General features: G+C 42.4%; 1 protein-coding gene across 1 annotated transcript in view; it reads left to right on the forward strand.

Moving 5' to 3' along the window:
• The window catches only part of LOC136863475 (titin), a 352,605-nt gene that overhangs the window by 235,247 nt on the left and 96,770 nt on the right, over positions 1 to 20,588 (forward strand). The window contains exons 4-5 of the mRNA XM_067139877.2: positions 1,314 to 1,494; positions 4,314 to 4,617. Of these exons, the coding sequence (XP_066995978.2) occupies positions 1,314 to 1,494; positions 4,314 to 4,617 (485 nt within the window). The remainder of the gene's footprint in view (positions 1 to 1,313; positions 1,495 to 4,313; positions 4,618 to 20,588) is intronic.

Consider the following 20,588-nt stretch of genomic DNA (forward strand, 5'->3'; position numbering starts at 1 on the left):
CCGGCACTAAAAGCCATACGCCATTTCATTTATTTACCCATTCTACTTCGAAGTACGTACAGTATGTTTCTGAAGCACCAATTACAATCGTTTCTGTGTTTGAAACAGGGATACACAATACAGTCAAATGCACGTTGCTTGAACTTGCTCAATTTCATAACAGAAAAACATGCTCGCATACATAGATGGAACTGAACATTGAATAAATATCAGCAGCTTGCCGATGCAGCTGGGGATATAGTTGTTGAGAAGGTATTTTATAAAAATGGTGGACATTGCGGGACTGCAAGAATATGTCCTATGTACTATCAGTTCAATCTGGAGTAAAGAATGAGAAAGATCTGATACATAAATCGAAATCAGTCTTCAGCCCTTCGAATTCTGGAAACAGCTTTGTAAACAGGCTGGCTAGGCGACAGTGCTGCTGTCGCGTGGTCAGACTGCTAACTGTTTCCTTCTTTTCTCCCCTCGACACCCCACACCTTAGCGTTTGCCACGCCGGTATTAGCACGCGAGGGGTACTGTTTGGCCAGGACTGGTGTAGCCATGACTACTCTATCTTCGCGTTGGTAAAAAAATTTTCTTCCGCATGGAATACAATGATAATGTTCGGAGCAAAAATGGCGGAATGTAACTGAGAGTTTCTGTCAATGCGTACGACTTCGAAGCTGACAAGAAGGTTTTCAGATTGGAGATAGATTTTCTAAGAATTAATTGGACTCGGCTAAACTTCTTGCGTGAAGATGTGTTCTCCTACGAGTGTTTGCGATTGAAAATGTAGATAAGACAGCAGTGCTAAGTTCAGTTAAAGATTCAAAAGACACTTTGTTCGCTGGGGCTTATAGATTGAATACTCAGAATCGTAAATTGAGGAGTATTCATTGAATAGCTTCAACTTCAAATAGCAGGGCCGAGTGACTCAGATGGTTGAGGTGCTGGCCTTCTGAACTCATCTTGGCAGCTTCGATCCTGGCTCAGTCCGATGGTATTTGAAAGTCCTCAAATACGTCAGCCTCATGTAGGTAGATTTACTGGCACGTAAAAGAACTCCTGCGGGATTACATTTCGGCACCTCGGCCTCTCCGAAATCCGTAAAAGTATTTAGTGGGACGGTAAAGCAAGATAGCATGATTATTATTGGTATTATTATTGTTATTATGATTGAAATTTAAAGCATTTTATTTTATGTTTAAGACAGAAGAGTGTAAGAGGAAATAGAGCGGAAAATGTACTGCACAATAATGTAAGAAAAATGTGTTTTAACGGCATCCCTTTTTCTTATATACCGCTATTGACAATTTGTTGTTTTGCAGGTTACGTGGTATCACAATGACCATCTTGTACAAGAGGGTGAACGGTTCACATTCCTACATGAAGGAAACTTCTTCTGTGTGGATGTGGCGCCTGTCATGGTGGAGGATGGTGGTCGCTGGACATGCATGGCTGAAAATACCACTGGACGTTCCTCATGTTCCTCACATCTAAATGTGCTGGGTAAGATGAGAATTGCAATGTTAAATAAATCATTTCACTACAATTAACACATTTAATTCTCTTTGTTGTATACGAGGGTTTAATAACTTTAACTGTGTTGGTTGTGAAAGTTCTTCAAAATATCTCAGAAGTACAGTAATATTTATTACAATTCTGTCTTTTAATAAGATGATTGATTGATTGATTGACTGATTGATTGATTGATTGATTGATTGATTGATTGATTGATTGATTGATTGATTGATTGATTGATTGATTGATTGATTGATTGATTGATTGATTTTAGTTAGTAACTCCAGATTCAAATGTACCTTTCGATGCTCAATCATGCTTTCATGTGAGGATTTAAATTCTACTATTGTATTATCTAAATTAACAGAACAAGTAACGGATCAACCAAACGTTTATGTTCTTAAGGACACAACTTTATAATTATTACTTTTCTTTACATTTCTAGCTACTATGTAAATAAGAATGATAATTCTTAAATGCCAAACAATTCAAAAATAATTCTCATATTTGCTGGACGTAGTAAAATACACTGACTGACAGAGCAAATGCAACACCAAGAAGGAGTGGTTCGAAAGGGATGAAAGTTGGGGAAAAAACAGAGACGGCACGGACGAATAATTGATGTTTATTTCAAACCGATATGCAGGTTACACAATGCGCAGGGCATCGACTCAGTAGGATGTAGGACCACCGCGAGCGGCGATGCACGCAGAAACACGTCGAGGTACAGAGTCAATAAGAGTGCGGATGGTGTCCTGAGGGATGGTTCTCCATTCTCTGTCAACCATTTGCCACAGTTGGTCGTCCGTACGAGGCTGAGGCAGAGTTTGCAAACGGCGTCCAATGAGATCCCACACGTGTTCGATTGGTGAGAGATCCGGAGAGTACGCTGGCCACGTAAGCATCTGTACACCTCGTAGAGCCTGTTGGGAGATGCGAGCAGTGTGTGGGCGGGCATTATCCTGCTGAAACAGAGCATTGGCCAGCCCCTGAAGGTACGGGAGTGCACCGGCCGCAGCACATGCTGCACGTAGCGGTGGGCATTTAACGTGCCTTGAATACGCACTAGAGGTGACGTGGAATCATACGCAATAGCGCCCCAAACCATGATGCCGCGTTGTCTAGCGGTAGGGCGCTCCACAGTTACTGCCGGATTTGACCTTTCTCCACGCCGACGCCGCACTCGTCTGCGGTGACTATCACTGACAGAACAGAAGCGTGACTCATCGGAGAACACGACGTTCCGCCATTCCCTCATCCAAGTCGCTCTAGCCCGGCACCATGCCAGGCGTGCACGTCTATGCTGTGGAGTCAATGGTAGTCTTCTGAGCGGACGCCGGGAGTGCAGGCCTCCTTCAACCAATCGACGGGAAATTGTTCTGGTCGATATTGGAACAGCCAGGGTGTCTTGCACATGCTGAAGAATGGCGGTTGACGTGGCACGCGGGGCTGCCACCGCTTGGCGACGGATGCGCCGATCCTCGCGTGCTGACGTCACTCGGGCTGCGCCTGGACCCCTCGCACGTGCCACATGTCCCTGCGCCAACCATCTTCGCCACAGGCGCTGCACCGTGGACACATCCCTATGGGTATCGGCTGCGATTTGACGAAGCAACCAACCTGCCCTTCTCAGCCCGATCACCATACCCCTCGTAAAGTCGTCTGTCTGCTGGAAATGCCTCCGTTGACGGCGGCCTGGCATTCTTAGCTATACACGTGTCCTGTGGCACACGACAACACGTTCTACAATGACTGTCGGCTGAGAAATCACGGTACGAAGTGGGCCATTCGCCAACGCCGTGTCCCATTTATCGTTCGCTACGTGCGCAGCACAGCGGCGCATTTCACATCATGAGCATACCTCAGTGACGTCAGTCTACCCTGCAATTGGCATAAAGTTCTGACCACTCCTTCTTGGTGTTGCATTTGCTCTGTCAGTCAGTGTATATAAAAGACAGGATATACTGTATCTGGGAAAACTACAGTAAAGACTCACACGAAGGGATCGAAAATGAATAATTTCGCCTCTACTCTTTCCTTTGTTTTCTTCTCTTATCCAACTACATTACCTATTCTTTGACTAGTAAAGGCACATGATTTCATAAAAGACTGGTGTAGAACTACTTGCTGATACAAACCTCTCACATAATAGAGTAAATTAATAAACATACGTCTTATATTTATTTTTCCTTTTCTAGTTTTCTCCTTATTTTACTCTCCTTTCCGTGAAACTTTAAGGACTTCTGGAACGAAAAGCCAGTCCCGACTTCTGGTGGCCGGTCCAAATGGGGCAGGGAGGACTTCAGGCAAGTGTGTAACGTGCTCGTGGAATCGATTCCTCTCACGCTAACCGACTCTAGCTCTTGGCCTCGTTAGTACAGTTTCCAGGCGTCATTGATGCACATCCCTATTGATCACCGCATGTGAATAAGGTTATGTTTTCAGTTCAATAAAAGTCGAAGGCTGAAAACGAAAGGGTACTCAAAAATGCATTTCTGTGATTTTACCAGTTTATTTCGACCTCTACTAACTCCGAAATTGTTAAAACAAGAAATCTAATGTATTCACGCCAGAAGCACTTCTAGCGGTTTTCAGTGTTTTCATATTAGTCGCTTTACTTAGTTCGAAAGGGACATTTTGAGTTGTAACTCTTTTCCAGATTATAAATGATTGTTGAAAGGAAATGATGTAAACTGCTAAAACCTTAATCCCTTCTCCTGAAAAATAATGGATTTTGAATTGTAACCCTCCCGTTCTCGTCCATCGAAGTGTCAACTGAAGAAAGTTTTTCTTTCTTTTCTTTCCAGTCCCCAAAGCATACAAGAGTCCTGAATTTTTGGAGGAGCTCAAGGCCTTGCTAACGGAACAGGGCACCGTATCATTAGAGTGCAAGGTTGTTGGTGTTCCCACTCCTGTGCTGCACTGGTACAAGGATGGCAAGGAGATCAAGGCTGGAGATATATTTGCTCTTACTGCTAATCCTGATGATCCAACATCACTGGGCACGTACACATGTGAAGCAGTCAACTGTATGGGCAAAACGTACTCTTCATCCCGTGTACATGTTGTTGGCAAGGGAAGTCGAGAGGGATCACTGAAACCAGCTGACAAGTAAGTCCTTCTCTATGGTAATTTATGTTTTCACTTGCCTCTGCATTATAGACCGTCATGTTTGTCAGAACTCGCAAGGGAACTATTTGTGTTGGACCAGACAAATTTCAATGAAACTTGGGTGAATGATCAACTAAATAATAATTTCGTATGGCTATTTCTAGCCGAGTGCAGCCCTTGTAAGGCAGACCCTCCGATGAGGGTGGGCGGCATCTGCCATGTGTAGGTAACTGCGTGTTATTGTGGTGGAGGATAGTGTTATGTGTGGTGTGTGAGTTGCAGGGATGTTGGGGACAGCACAAACACCCAGCCCCCGGGCCATTGGAATTAACCAATGAAGGTTAAAATCCCCGACCCGGCCGGGAATCGAACCCGGGACCCTCTGAACCGAAGGCCAGTACGCTGACCATTCAGCCAACGAGTCGGGCAATGATCAACTAATATACAGGGTTATTCACCTAACATGTTACACAGAAATAACTTCTAAACCATTAAAGATATCGGCATTCTGTTTTCATATTCGTAAATGGTACACAGGGCCGTGTAACTTAACGTACTACTTAGTCTCATGGGGTGATTAATAACCGAGATATTGATACTAACTCCATATTTTTCAATGGAACGGCACAAATTTATACAGCTGGCCTAAAAGATCAACTTTGTACAAGTTCAAATATGTAAGTATTTTCAAAATCGAACAATTAATTTTTGAGATATAAATAAGAACAGCATGCGCGGTTTTACTGCCGCATCAGACGGCGTGAAGACGGACAAGGACATATTGTGGCGCAAGCTGCTTCCTGGCCTTGATTCCAGCCACAGAACAGATACCAGCATGTACTGTAAACATAATGTGATTTACCGCAACATACCCTGGGTGTGCAACGTTATCGTATGACTGGCAAACTCACAACGGGGACGGGAGATTAAAGTTGTTTTGTTTTGTTTTGACATCCATGTGTAAGAGGTTGCACTCAGTTTAGCGTCTTTTCCCACGGATGGGAACGGGAAGGATTTTGAAAGGAAATCGGCCGTGGCGTATCACAAAGGTACCTATCCGGTACTTGCCTGATGTTGAACATGGGACACCATGAAAATTACTTTCAGGTTGGGCGAGGCAGGACTCGAACCTACGCTCTCCCGAATGCACGCTACTACAGTCGCGCTGGAGCTCTGCGGAGATGAATGCGTGTAAAATAAAACAAATAATAGTGTTGCTGCCATCTCACCACGATCAGCTCTGACCATTTGCTTTTCTAGAAGGAGCTCTTCCGGTGTTTTGTGTTATGTTTATTTCTCAACTCATAGAGTAGTTAAAGTAAACTCGTGTCCTCATCCCGAGGTGGCACAGCTCTTATCAGGAACACCCCCATTGGAAGTGAGCTGCATGTACCATTTCAACCACGTACCAGCCCTCTTGCCATTCTTAAATTTCTGGCAGTACCGGGAATCGAACCCGGGCCCCCGAGGACGGCAGCTAATTACACTAACCGTTACGCTACGAAGGCGGACCATACAGTAGTATGAACTGTACACTAAAACCAGTGACAATTATAGCTTTCGTTATGTTCCTTTCAAGGCAAAGTACTTATTTTATTCCTTTTAAACACATCAACCCTTTCTGTCCTGTCATCTGTTCGTCTGTCATACACACTTTGCAAACCCATCACATGTGTACGAGGTGCTTACATGATTGGTATCCATTCTGTGGCTGAACTCACTCCCAGGAAACTGCTTGCGCCTCAATATGGCCTTGCCCGACTTTACGCCTTCTAATGCGGCATGCAAAACAGCACATGCTGTTCTTACTTATATCTCAAAAAGTAATTGTCCGATTTTGAAAATACTTACATACTTGAACTTGTACGCAGATAAACTTTTAAATCAGCTGTATGAATTTGTGCTATTCTATTTAAAAATATAGAGTTAGTATCAATATCTCGGTTGTTAATCACCCCCATGAGACTAAGTATCACGTTATTTTACATGACCCTGCGTACCATTTACGAATATGAAAACAGAATGATGATATCTTTAATGGTTTCGAAATTATTTCCGTGTAACATGTTAGGTGAATAACCCTGTATAGTTAAGTGCCAGTTCTGCGGTAGCCCAGTTTGGTACTTCCTGGAAGTGGCTAATGAGTAAGGTGACCGGGTATATCCCGTGTATTTTTCGTGTATTGTTCTCGTGGGCTGGTTTACATGTGAGTTTCTGGTTGATGCAACGAGAATGTTCCGTCTCCATCTACACCGCGAATATTCTGGTACACATCACCCGAGCTATAAAAGGAGGCTAGCTGCGTACAGTCAGTCAGTGTTACGTGTCATTGTTGGACTCAGAGGTGGAGTCAGTGATGGATTCGGTGTGTTGGGGTTCGGTGGCTGGACTGAGGGCGATAGAGGTGTTGGCTGTCGCTAATATCTCACCGACCGAGCTCGATAGCTGCAGTCGCTTAATTGCGGCCAGTATCCAGTATTCTGGAGATAGTAGGTTCGAACCCCACTGTTGGCAGCCCTGAAAATGGTTTTCCGTAGTTTCCCATTTTCACACCAGGCAAATGCTGGGGCTGTACCTTAATTAAGGCCACGGCCGCTTCCTTCCCACTCCTAGCCCTTCCCTGTCCCATCGTCGCCATAAGACCTATCTGTGTCGGTGCGACGTAAAGCAACTTGCAAAAATATATATATATATCACCGAAGTCTGAACGAGGTGTTTTGGTTGTTGTTGTGTTGGAGTGCCCAGTGAGTAGTTGGACTGGGATGGCTGTTAGCTGCCGTCGGTGTCCCACGGGGGTCGGGGTATCGTCACGTACAGTACGGAATACTGTGTGTGCTGCCTTGGAGTACTGAGCGTGTGTACTTCTGTGGACTGAGTCAGCGACTGGAGCAGCTACCGCGAGTGTAATTGGAACAGTGTTAATGATCGTTGTTGTGAGGAGTACAGTCCTGCTGTTTAGTTGCGCACTGTATGCACCTCTGGAAATCACTCTATTCATCGTGAGAGACTTATAAATAGTCAGCAATTAGTGAGTGTGCTTATTCATGGCAAAGACAATTTTCTGTGTGTTTACGTGTGTGTGCATGTATTGGGTCATCCTGAAATAAATTAGAGTAATAAAAGAGTATTTTATTCCTAAAAATATAATTCCTAAATTTAATGGAAGTTATCTTTGCAGTAAAATAAACGATGATGTTATAATTAGTTGCTGAAGGAGAGAGGTGCGGCTCGTAGCATTTAGCTGATAATGATGTACAATGACCTTCCATATCCACTGTAGAAATATACCGATATTCTACGTTTCCGTTTCAATTTCCTTGACACAGAGAAGTCTTATGGCGATGATGGAATAGGAAAGAGCTAGGAGTGAGAAGGAAGCGGCTGTGACCTTAGTTAAAGTACAGCCTTTGCGTGATGTAAAAATAGAAAAGCACGGAAAACTATCTTCTAGGCTGGCGACAGTGGGGTTAGAATCCACTATTCTTTGAATGCAAACTAACTGTTACGCGATCCAAACCACGCAGCCACTTGGTCGGTCCGATAGTTTTATTCAAAGTCTCATAAAGCACTTTATCTTTCTTTCTTTCTTTCTTTATCTGCTTACCCTCCAGGGTCGGTTTTGCCCTCGGACTCAGCGAGGGATCCCACCTCTACCGCCTCAACGGCAATGTCCTGGACCTGCAGACATTGGGTCGTGGGATACAACTGGGGAGGATGACCAGTACCTCGCCCAGGCGGCCTCACGTGCTATGCTGAACAGGGGCCTTGCAGGGGGATGGGAAGATTGAAAGGGATAGACAAGGAAGAGGCAAGGAAGTGGCCGTGGCCTTAAGTTAGGTACCATCCCGGCATTTGCCTGGAGGAGAAGTGGAAAACCACGGAAAACCACTTCCAGGATGGCTGAGGTGGGAATCGAACCCTCCTCTACCCAGTTGACCTCCCGAGGCTGAATGGACCCCGTTCCAGCCTTCGTACCACTTTTCAAATTTCGTGGCGGAGCCGGGGGTGGCAGCTAATCACACTAACCACTGCACCACAGAGACTGACGCTATCAATTTACAACTTATAATTTAGGAAATTCAGCTAGTTATTGAGGAGATATTGCTGGCACCGTTTCCTGAATCTAGCGGGGGTTGGTTCTCCGACAGAGCCAGAAAGCTTATGCCACGTCGTGTTATAGGAACGACAAAAGAGTACGTGCGTCGTTGTGTACGGTGTGATGGTATAGATAAGAGTCCATCTGTTTTGGACTGCGTTCCAATATTGTGGTCGGATGACAACCAGTCAAACTGAGAATGAATGTTAGGTGTAGATGGCAGAGAGGGAATTCGGTTAAGAACGCATAGGGCATGACGGTTACGGTGATATTTTAATCTTAACCAGCCAATTTCGTTATAGGTCGATGTGTCATGGTCATATTACCGAAGGTCGCTTATCCAGTGCACACAAGCACGTTGTAATTTATTACCGTGAGTGGCAGTCAAGTCACTGTAAACTACATCACACTAGTGAAAATGAGGTAACACTAACGTATAAAAAGTCACTCTTTCAACGCCAGAGAAAATGTCTTCCGGAATCTGCGCATCGAGTTTAGAGCTGAAAATACGTTTCAGGAAATACTCGCGACCAGTTGCGTCCTCGAAAGGTGTTTATCTAGGATTACCGCTAGATCTTTGACCACTTACATCAAACACTCAGCCAGTTTCTGCCTTGGAGTTACGGTTTCTCTAAATACTGAGTTTTCTTTCCGAAGATCGGGAGTAATTTTTGACAGCACTTTGATGCTACCGAGCGAGCTGGCCATGTGGTCAGGGTCGTGCAGCTGTAAGCTTGCATTCGGGAGGTAGAGGGTTCGAGCCCCACGCTCGGCAGCCCTGAAGATGTTTTTCCGTGGTTTCCCATTTTCACACCAGGCAAATGCTGGGGCTGTCCCTTAATGAAGGCCACGGCCGCTACCTTCCAAATCTCCCACCCTTCCGTCGCCGAAAACATTCGATGCGTTAGTGCGACGTTAAACAAATAGCAAAAAAAAAACAACAACAACAACAGATCTTTGAGCGATTCATGGTATTCAATAGGCGATTCAAGCAGGTGTAATTTTGGAAGAGAGCCATTGTTATACAATTTGGAGCGAATTTTCTGGTGAGAAATTACGATTGCTTGAGATCTGCGTCGTTTATTCGAAGTCCATACAGGTATATCCAGTTACAGACTTCTTTCAAATCTTCTTTGAAAGTCTCTATCGCTTTAGGCAGTTCTTCCGGTTCACAATGCAAGTAAAGTAGTTGTACAGTATGTGTCAGGCGGCTATTGCATCATCCACTCGCTCAAACGCTGCACCGTGACTGAGGCTCGCACTGTAGCAGCAGAGCGCACAGCGTTTAATGCGAACATTTTGTCATTAATAAAGAAAAGTAACTTGCTTTTGCCTGCCTCGAACCCCAGACGGCCAAATACTATTGCTCTACGTTGCCCTTATTTCGAAGTTCTCTAAGGAATATTTCGACCTCCAACAAGAGGCTACCGGAAACTATCGAAGAAATGCGCGCGAAGTAGTTCCACCGGAGATAACCGAAGGCGTGCAGCGATGTTCTGATGTCTTAACTGATCATTCTACCATGTTTCACTGCGATAGGTCCAGTCCAACGCACTCGAATCTTGTAACTGTAACCTTATATTCGGGAGCTGGTGTGTTCGGTCACCATCATCGGTAGGTAAATTGAGTAAATTGAAAGGTTCGGCGGCCACCTCCACCTCATGCGCCTGGGAGGCCACAACCTCACGGATGTGCCGGCTAGCAGAGCATGCTTAACCTCATATGACTCATAACCTAACACTGGCTACGTATCCAAGGTTAACCTTAGAGGCTTTTATTCGACCCCAGGCTTAAATTCACAGGGGCACTATCCTCACAGACCTAAGTTCGACGCCCGGGCTAACCATATAAGCGTGCAAGCTTAACCATACAGGCTTGGATTCATACCCACGCTTAACCTAACTGCAATACTAGGCCAGATGGCTGTTGTACGTTACTCTTATGGGGTTAACCCGTGTGTTGAAATGAGGTCTGTGAGGTTAGTGCTCTTGTGAGGTTAAGCCTGGTGTGGAATCCAAGCCTGTAAGTTTAAGCTTGCACATGTAGTCGGCATTAGGTTATGACGTCATGTGAGATTAAGCAATCACTGTTAGCCGGCATATCCCTGAGGTGGAGGCCTCCGCCCTGGCACGTGAGTTGGAGGTGGCCACCGAACCATCCAATTTATCCTATTAATGTTTTTCAGTGGTTTCCAATTTTCACACCAGGAAAATGCTAGCGCTGTACCTTAAGTATTGCCAAGGACGCTTTCTTCCCAGTCCCAGCCATTTCCTACCCCATCGTCGCCGAAGACCTAGCAGAATCGGTGCGACGTTAATATAACAGCAAGTCTGGTCCAACCTAAACGGTTCCCATGTCAGTGTACATGTCCCTGTAAATGATTTTTTTTTTTACAAGTTGCTTTACGTCGCACTGATACAGATATGTCTTATGGCGACGATGGTACAGGAAAGGGCTAGGAGTAGGAAGGAAGCGTCCGTGGCCTTACTTAAGGTACAGCCACAGCATTTGCCTGGTGTGACAATGGGAAACCACGGAAAACCATCTTCAGGGCCGCCGACAGTGGGGTTCGAACCCACTATCTCCGGAATACTTGACACTGGCCTCACTTAAACGACTGCAGCCATCCAGCTCGGTCCCTGTAGATGAACGGGGAGCTTGAACTGCAGTCTCTGACCTCTGAAATATGTTTGCTATTTGCTTTACATCGTACCGATACAAACAGGTCTTATGGAGACGATGGGATAGGAAAGGTCTAGGAATGGGAAGGAAACGGCCGTGGCCTTCATGAAGGTACAGCCCCCGCATTTTCCTGGTGTGAAAATGAGAAACCACAAAAAACCATCTGCAGGGCTGCCAACATTGGTGCTCGAACCCACTATCTTCACAGCTGCGCACCCCTAACCGCACGGCCAACTCGCCCGGTCTGAAATGTGTTAGAACCCATTCGGACGTAACTGGAAATAATGTTATCCCGTTGAGGAAATACAGAGATTAGTTCCTATTGGGGCAGAACTTTCCATTAAAATGCGTGTCCCATTCGAACTTTCGAACTGCGAAAACATTTGAGCCAGTCTTCATTTTCTTCTTACCAATAAGAGGAATTCAGAGCTAATACCGTCGTTACGCCTAGAAAACCCGATATGTTATAATATTTCAGCTTAGAAATCTGACCGCCTGGCTGAGTGGCTCAGACAGTTAAGGCGCTGGCCTTCTGACCGCAACTTGGCAGGTTCGATCCTGGCTCAGACCGGTGGTACTTGAAGGTGCTCAAAAACGTCAGCCTCGTGTCGGTAGATTTACTGGCACGTAAAAGAACTCCTGCGGGACTAAATTCCGGCACCTCGGCGTCTCCAAAAACCGTAAAAGAGTAGTTAGTGGGACGTAAAACAAATAGCATTATTATTATTATATTGTACCGTACCCAGGGGTAAATACCCTCTAGGACGATGCCTCCATTCCTGTAAGAACATCCGACTAACTCAGGGTTGGGCAGAGTGTGGGTAGCTTGTCGGTTGGGTCAGGATAAAAAGTCGAAGTTCTACTCTAAAATCTCTATCAATGACAGGAAATGGAGGTATAACACGAATGAGAAACAATCATAGGGGGTAAGATGGATTTATTGATAAATATCCCCGATCATATTTCGAGAAAACAATAAAATAAATAAAAAAAATATCAAAATGAATTCAAAATATAGAGGTTAAATGGAAATTAAATCGTTACTTGAATGATAATACAACATTTGAAATCGAAAATCAAGTTCAACAAAGAACATTATATACATCAAGACTGAGTTGCATCTTATAGTCCATTGTTTATATTGTCTGGCAACAAGTGTACGCAAACACTGACATGTGGTATTTCCGTATGGAGTTACACACTATCGCATCACAACGATACGGTTTCCAAAGTTAAGTTAATTCCGAGAGTCGCCGAAATGTTACCGTTAAATAAAATTTACATTATAAAGAAAAGTTACGACGAAAAGGAAAATAATTAAGACGCAATGGACGCTATGTAATTTATGCAAAATACTAGGGGCAAATCCTACACTATATTTACAACAATTTAAATAATCAAACTAAACACATCTATTCATCGGATATCGAGTAAAGTCTTAAATGCTACACAGATTCTAATGTGAAACCCGATTCACTGCAAAAGATCTAGACAGAACTAGATAAACCATCAATACTTCAGCACTCGGGCTGTTCCCTTTTTAAAACAACGAGACAAGTATAAATCACAAATAACAATGTAAAACATCATCCTGTAAGGAAAAAGACATATAAATAACCCTTGATATCATGAAGAAAGCAATGGGCAACATTGCCTCCTTCTGCTGCATTTGAGCGCTCAACTGCACGGTCATCCGTCATGTACTTCCGGGTAGATTACGAGCTGAAAAGAAATGTTGAACTCAACACTATGCTAAATTTTTGATTCTGTCTCCCGCGGCTGTCACAGGGAAGTCTCGTCTCCTTCACGCCTACAGATAAACACAGGCCAGAAATCAGCTTGCCATGAGATAACGCCTTTCGCCGGCTACACGGAAACTCACGTATATTCATTCCTTCTTAGCATGCTTTTACCATTGAATATCATCAGACTCAATAGCCTGGAATTAATACTGTCCATTCTGATCACAATATACACTCAGAAGACACTTAGCAGGCACACACATCTGCACAATATTCTTTCTCTTGTCAGGCATACAATCATCCTGCATCAATACATTATAATTCGGCATGCAATTTTTATCTCATTATTTCTCATAAATCCCATTGGCCTTCCACATTATGAGACTCAGTTCGTGTCCTTTACAGACCATCAGGTAAAACAGAATCCAACTTAACTCAAAATTTTAACAACGACGTTCTGCAGCTCCTTCAGTCAGCTTCCGTAAAATCATGCGTCATGCAGAAATCTATACCTGTCTCTCTGAATAACCGAAATGAAATGAACTAATACGTATTGAACGTTGTATAATGATGAACCTGTCAATCTAGCCCTTCTAACATATATATAAAGAAAACTTGGAATATCCTATACTAAGTAACATACGTAAATAAACAACAACTAGTCATATCAATCCCTCATTTTCCCAATCATCTAATCATAAAGCAAAATGAAAATAACATAAACATGCATTATTCTCGTATTCGAATCTATCATAGTAACAAAATTAAACAAACACATGCCGTCAGGCTTACTTTACATGAAAATTAAAAATTATATCTACACTGCCCTAGTACCTTAACATAACTTACCTACATATCATGCCATAAATAACACATGCGCCTTACTGTATTTACATGACGACTCTCGAGATACCAGGATAGCAGCTTACATCCCTGCTAATTTAGTGATCTGCTCCATGTCAATCACAGTATTAGCATGTGGGAATACACTTCCTTCTTCTACGGTTGTAGCCATCATCTTGCTGGAAATATTCACTGGAACACAGAAGACTTTGGTTGACAATATCTTCGCTGCGCAATGCTACGAGCCGAAATACCCTTTCTCTTTAAAAGATCAGCTAAACACACTGATACATTTATAATAAAAACTTCACTTAAAGGGCGAGAATACAGTTTTAAAAGCAGCACACGGTTCGCTACGGAAGTTCCCCGCGAATCGCGCCCGTTTCGAAGTAGTGAAACAATAGCACGTCTCCACTACACTTGCTACACATCGGTCACTAAGCACCGTCTTTATATATTGAAAGTAAACTCTGCCAAAATATACTATTCCATTTACTCAAGAACAGTAAAATCTTCCAGCTGCACAATTTAAAATATCATTTAAAATCAGTTACTGTTACTGGAATAACACCACGTTAATCACGATCACCAATTCAGAGTTTGTGCTTCCGCACTATCCAAGCATTTAACACAGAGTGACGCTCTCCAGAGCTAAGGTTACTGAGGAGGCTTCGGTGACGCCTTTTCAATAATGGGGTTCCCGGGTGTCTGAACCAACCACCAATCAGAAAATTCGTCGTATATGATGACACAATATTTATTGTGATATATTTACAAAACACAGCTCAAACACTAGCAAATCGCTTCCACCAATTTTTATATTACTTTTCCAAATATATCTGACTTCTGAAACTGTAGAAAACCGATTACTGACATAAACTGACTTTAGCAACTGAGCACGTTGGTCATTCTGGAATTAAGATTTGGCGCGGTGTAGCCTCCATGTTTCCCAAGTCCACAATTTCCATTGGCTGAAAAATATTGCTTAGTCAGCATCTACTACACGTGTCGATCCTTGCCAGCGCTTGGTTACGCCACCCTTTCTCACGGTCATACGGAAATATGAAGCAATGTCCAGCGACTCACTGTCTTGCTCAACATCCGGTATCAACTATCTTGGGATACGATGCTTTAACATGTTAGACTGTAACTTTTATGAATAAATTCTACATATTGGGTCAAATAATATTCTGATTATTATTATGGGCCGGCAGGATACTGCTCAATATAGCATTATTATTATTATTATTATTATTATTATTATTATTATTATTATTATTATTATTATTAGAAATCTGACCAGAAATGTTCTCTCACCTAAGGTTCAGTATTGCATGAACTATGTCAACGAATTTGCTTTCTAAGTGATACATGTGCTGCGGGTTATTATTTCTTCCCTCAACATTGTCACATGACGGTATTTCGAGACGCAACGACGGTATATTAATCGGAGGGGAAGAGGGGAGGCTTCATTAGCTTAGTGGCTTAGCTGCTGGCTTTCTCTCCGAATGGCCCAGTCAATCCTGTGTTGGGATTTTCACCTCAAAAATGATGTCGTCTGAGGAAGAACATCTGGCCAAACTCCAAAATAAGTCACGCGATTCCAGCGAACCCAGAAAAACCTGGGATAACATGAATACACCGAGCTCGTTAGCTGCAGTCGCTTAAATGCGGCCAGTATCCAGTATTCGGGAGATAGTAGGTTCGAACCCCACTGTCGGCGCCCTGAAAATGGTTTTCCGTGGTTTCCCATTTTCACACCAGGCAAATTCCGGGGCTGTACCTTAATTAAGGCCACGGCCGCTTCCTTCCCACTCCTAATCCTCTCCTGTCCCATCGTCGCCATAAGACCTAGCTGTGTCGGTGCGACGTAAAGCAACTAGTAAGAACATGAATACATTGTATTGATAAAATGTAATTCCTGTAGGAAATATAGAGTTAAAACTCATCGTTTTAATACATAAAACATGTCACATTGTTGATGTATTAAGTATTTTTCAAATGTTTGTGTGGCAAAATCACAACCACCCACCCTTCTCATCAGCGCTGTGGCGTGAGCCATAGGGCCGTTAAAACTTGTAGCTCGTCTGCGTCTCGCTTTGCGACTGCTACTGACAGCATTGAAAATTATGAAATTACCGACCGACTGGTTCACAACATTCCAATGCGGCCCTTAGAGTGTGCAACGTATTGGTAGTTGCGTGGTACAACATCGGGTATAATATTCTAAAGGATAATTGTGCTCTCCTGGAGGTCAGGAATGTTACGATCCTTCTTATTATCTATATGTACAATCCTAATACTGTATCTAGTCTGTTTGTGTACAGTGTATTAAAAGGTCTGGCCAGTTTCACTCATTAATGAGTGTTTTCGGGTGCTTATATTTATAAGGTACATTAACGTCCATCTCGTGGAGTTGTGCTGGCGTGTTTTCTCCCCGGTCTATAGAAATGTTTAGCTGTCTTTATTATTTCCTGTTTGATAGAAGCTGCTTGTGTATTGCGCGGTTTCCCATATGGTAAGGTGCGTTGACTTTTGTCCGGAGGCCTTTGTTCTGTTATTTTCGACGTTTCTTTATATAGCACTCCTTAGCCGTGTCCCATACGTACAGTTGTGGCGTATAGGGTCACGAATCTAACAAGTGTTATAATTATATGAGACATTTATTTCTGAGGTCTAATTCGGATTTCCTGTTTATCAGCGATCTATTGCTTTATAGACCTTGTGTGACTTGACTCACCGTCTGTTTACATCAGACTGGTGGAGGTGCTGTGTGGGGGAAGCGAGGCATCAACGTCACTTGACTCCAGTGAGAGTGATTAATGAACTCATCTCGTTTTCTCTACCCCGTTTTTCCCTAACTTTGTCCTTGTAACACACTGTGGATAAGTGGCAGAGTGCTGACCTTCAATTCCCAAGACCACAGGTTCAAATTCAGCCACATGTCACCCAACAGGTATTTGGTTTTGTTTTACCGGGCTGAGTGGCTCAGACGGTTGAGGCGCTGGCCTTCTGGCCCTAACTTGGTAGGTTCGATCCTGGCTCAGTCCGATGGTATTTGAAGGTGCTCAAATACGTCAGCCTCGTGTCGGTAGATTTACTGGCACGTGAAAGAACTTCTGCGTGACTAAATTCCGGCACCTCGGCGTCTCGGGAAACCGTAAAAGTAGTTAGTGGGACGTAAAGCCCATAACCATTATAATTTGGTTTACTCTGCAATCTGGTAGAGTAAAACAGACTGCCGAAAATGACACCGCACACAGCCTTGATGACGTCAAATTAAAATGGCAGCACATACGATTATTATTGTACCGGGAGGTACACCTCAACGCCGCGCATTCAAAATTAGCGCCTAAATGAACCCCTCTATCGAACTAAAGTGGAAACTAATACACCTGGAACTTAGAACTTTAATCAGAAGATGTCACGACCGAAATATTATGTAATTTTGTTATTGTGCAGTTTCCTAAACTGAGTGAATTTCTCCTTGTTTTGTTTTGATATTCATGAAGAAGTTTGGACATTTTTCTACAGATGACACCACTAAAAATTTATGATCATGCACCCTGGTGCAAAGTGAAAGAACTTATAATTTAAAGAAGTTTTGTATTTCTATGTTTTTGTAACTGATTGATGTTCATTTATTTTTGGGTTGCAATATTTCCTTTTCCTTTCCGCCAGTTTTGAATCTGGCCAATGAAAAATTTCTGTAATTAATTTTCAACCTATCACAGGCTTCTTGTTCGATTTTGAGTGTTACTTTTGAACTCAACCAATAAAATTGAGAGGGTGTGGCTAGTTTAGTCTTGAATGATCTCGAACCTCCCCTGAGGGTTTATAAACTGCGGCTTTTCACGTTTCTTGGCCAATTGATCGTCGTCTATCTGTGTGTGTGTGCTTTAGAAGGAGGCGGGCGGCCTATTTCGTCGGCAGCTAGAACATCTATAAGGTAATGGCCACATAACTTTATTCTTTCTTGTTACCTCCGCAGTTTAATCCGAGGGAAAGGTCCGAATCTTTAGCTATGTAACCTACTTTTCTAAAATGTAAATCATCTTTCGGCTAATGCAAAAACTTCGTAAACCCTTTAATTGTAAATCGGGGATAGAGAGTGATGTACCCTCTCGAGCTCCCCTTCATCTTGGTTTGAGGTGACTACGTTTTGTAACTGTTTTTCATTCGGTAATGTGTTAATTTTTATACGAGTCACCTCAGTAGTTTGGGATTAGCCCCTGTTTCATCGGCCTAGAGCCCTTTAGGATTTTAAGGTTTCATTATCTGGAGCGCAGTGTTCGCCTCCATTCAGTTTGTGTTTCGGCCCTTTACTTAACCTGTTCCTTTTCTCAAAGGCCCTGTAGGTTGGGTACGAGATATCTCTGTGTGATAATATTTCAATTTGTAAATAGTGCCTTTAAAGGCCAGAATTTGTTACTTTTCATGCAATGTTGCCTTGAGTAGGCTTGGAAACCTGAGAGCCTTTTAGCTCTTTTTCAAGTTTTGTAACAGTAAAGTGTGCCTCTGGGAGGCTAGATATTGTGATTTAGGGAGCAAGTGCTCTTGAATTAGGGGATTTCTGCCCCTCACTAAATAATACCTCTTCCTTTTGTAAAAGTGTAAAACTAGGGGCTTGAAGCCCAGAATTCGTAAAAATTACTAATCTTGAATTTTCCTAGTCTTGTTTCAAGATTGCTTTGTACCTGATATGTTTCTTATGCTCACCAAGTGAAAATTGTTAAGTTGTTGTTTTTTGAAAAAATATAACCTTTAGTTCAAGCTTTAAATTAATTTTTATATTGTAAATAGACCCATTCACCCCAGCACCTTCTTTAACCTCTTTCTGCTCCACGGGTAACCCCGTAACAATTATTATTATTATTATTATTATTATTATTATTATTATTATTATTATTATTATTATTATTATTAATAATAATAATGCTATTTGCTTTACGTCCCACTGACTACTTGTACGGTATTCGGAGACGTCGAGTTGCCGGAATTTAGTCCCGCAGTTCTTCTACGTGCAATCAAATCTACTGATACGAGACTAACGTATATACCATCGAACTGAGCTAGGATCGAACCTGCCACGTTGTTGTGAGAAGACCAGCGCCTCAACCATCTAAGCCACTCATCCCGCCATTATTATTATTATTATTATTATTATTATTATTATTATTATTATTATTATTATCATATCCTTGTAAGTGAGGTTTAAGCCAGCATTTCGTTCTTTTCTGAAACAAGGAATATCTTCTGTATGTCTTTTTTTACAGTTTTGCGTGATCTAAAATAAACAACACTGTGTTTATATTGCATTAGCTAGGCCTACGTGTGATTTTTCCAAACTAAACACCAGGAAATGCTCATTTTCACGATTAATAAATAATAGTAAGAAGAATTGCCTTCAGATTTTGATTCATCGAACACTGTAATTTTACGTTTGAGTATATCTATTATTGTCCATGATATAGTTTTGCTGTTTGCTTTTACGTCGCACCGACACAGATAGGTCTTATGGCGACGATGGGATATGAAAGGCCTAGGAATGGGAAGGAAGCGGCCGTGGCCTTAATTAATGTACAGCCCCAGCATTTTCTTGATGTGAAAATGGGAAACCACGGAGAAAAACATTGTATGTTAATGACTAGCTGTTACCCGCGGTTTTGCTCGCGCGATTTCGTAATTTGATAAAAGGAATCGTTCCTCACTACTGCACTAAGACATTTTATGAAAATTCCTAAGGTATAAAACCTCGCCGAATTACTGAGTTTCATTTACCCCAGTACCACTGTGCAAACACGTTTATGGCATTGCCTTTTGGGGATAAGATTACCTGGCTACTGGCAGAGTTCACTCTGGATCATGCGACATGCAACTTTTCAGGCGACAAACAACCCTCTCTCAAATCGAAGTGAAAAAGTACGTGTTTTTTAAAGAAGATTCCAGATATCAATTTCCACGTCTGTAACATCTGCAGTTTTTGAGGTATAAGTATCCCCATAAAAAATAACTCAACCCCCTTTTTTAGCCCTTCCAATACCCTTTACGTGGATTTCCGAACACAATTTTTTTGAAATATAAGTATCCTTTCATTTCACCCCCCACCACCATCACCAATTATCTGGATCTTCCCAAAACAAAACAAAAATATTTGTTTCCTTATTTTTACAGGCTATCCCAAATACCAACTTTTACGTCCCTAACACCTTCAGTTTTTGAGATATATCATCATGAAAAGAATTCGACTCCTTTTCACTTTTTTCACCCCCTTAATTGGATATTACAAAAAATGGGTTTCTTTATTTTTAAAGCAGATTCCAAATACCAATTATTGCGTCTGTAACATCCGTTTTTTGAGATTTAAGTATTTCAGTCCTTTTAACTTCACTCTTAAGTGAATATTTCGAAAGAGAAAAAAGAAAAAACGTGTTCCTTTAATTTTAAAGGAGACTCCAAATACCAATTGTCACGTGTGTAACATCTTCAGTTATTGAGATATAAGTATCCTCATAACAAATAATTCGATCTTTTTCACTTCGTTTCATCCCCCTTAAAGGTGATTTTCCGAAAACGAACATATACGCGTTTCCTTATTTTTGAATGAT

This window comes from Anabrus simplex, chromosome 2, assembly GCF_040414725.1.
Source record: "Anabrus simplex isolate iqAnaSimp1 chromosome 2, ASM4041472v1, whole genome shotgun sequence".
Classification (NCBI taxonomy): domain Eukaryota; kingdom Metazoa; phylum Arthropoda; class Insecta; order Orthoptera; family Tettigoniidae; genus Anabrus; species Anabrus simplex.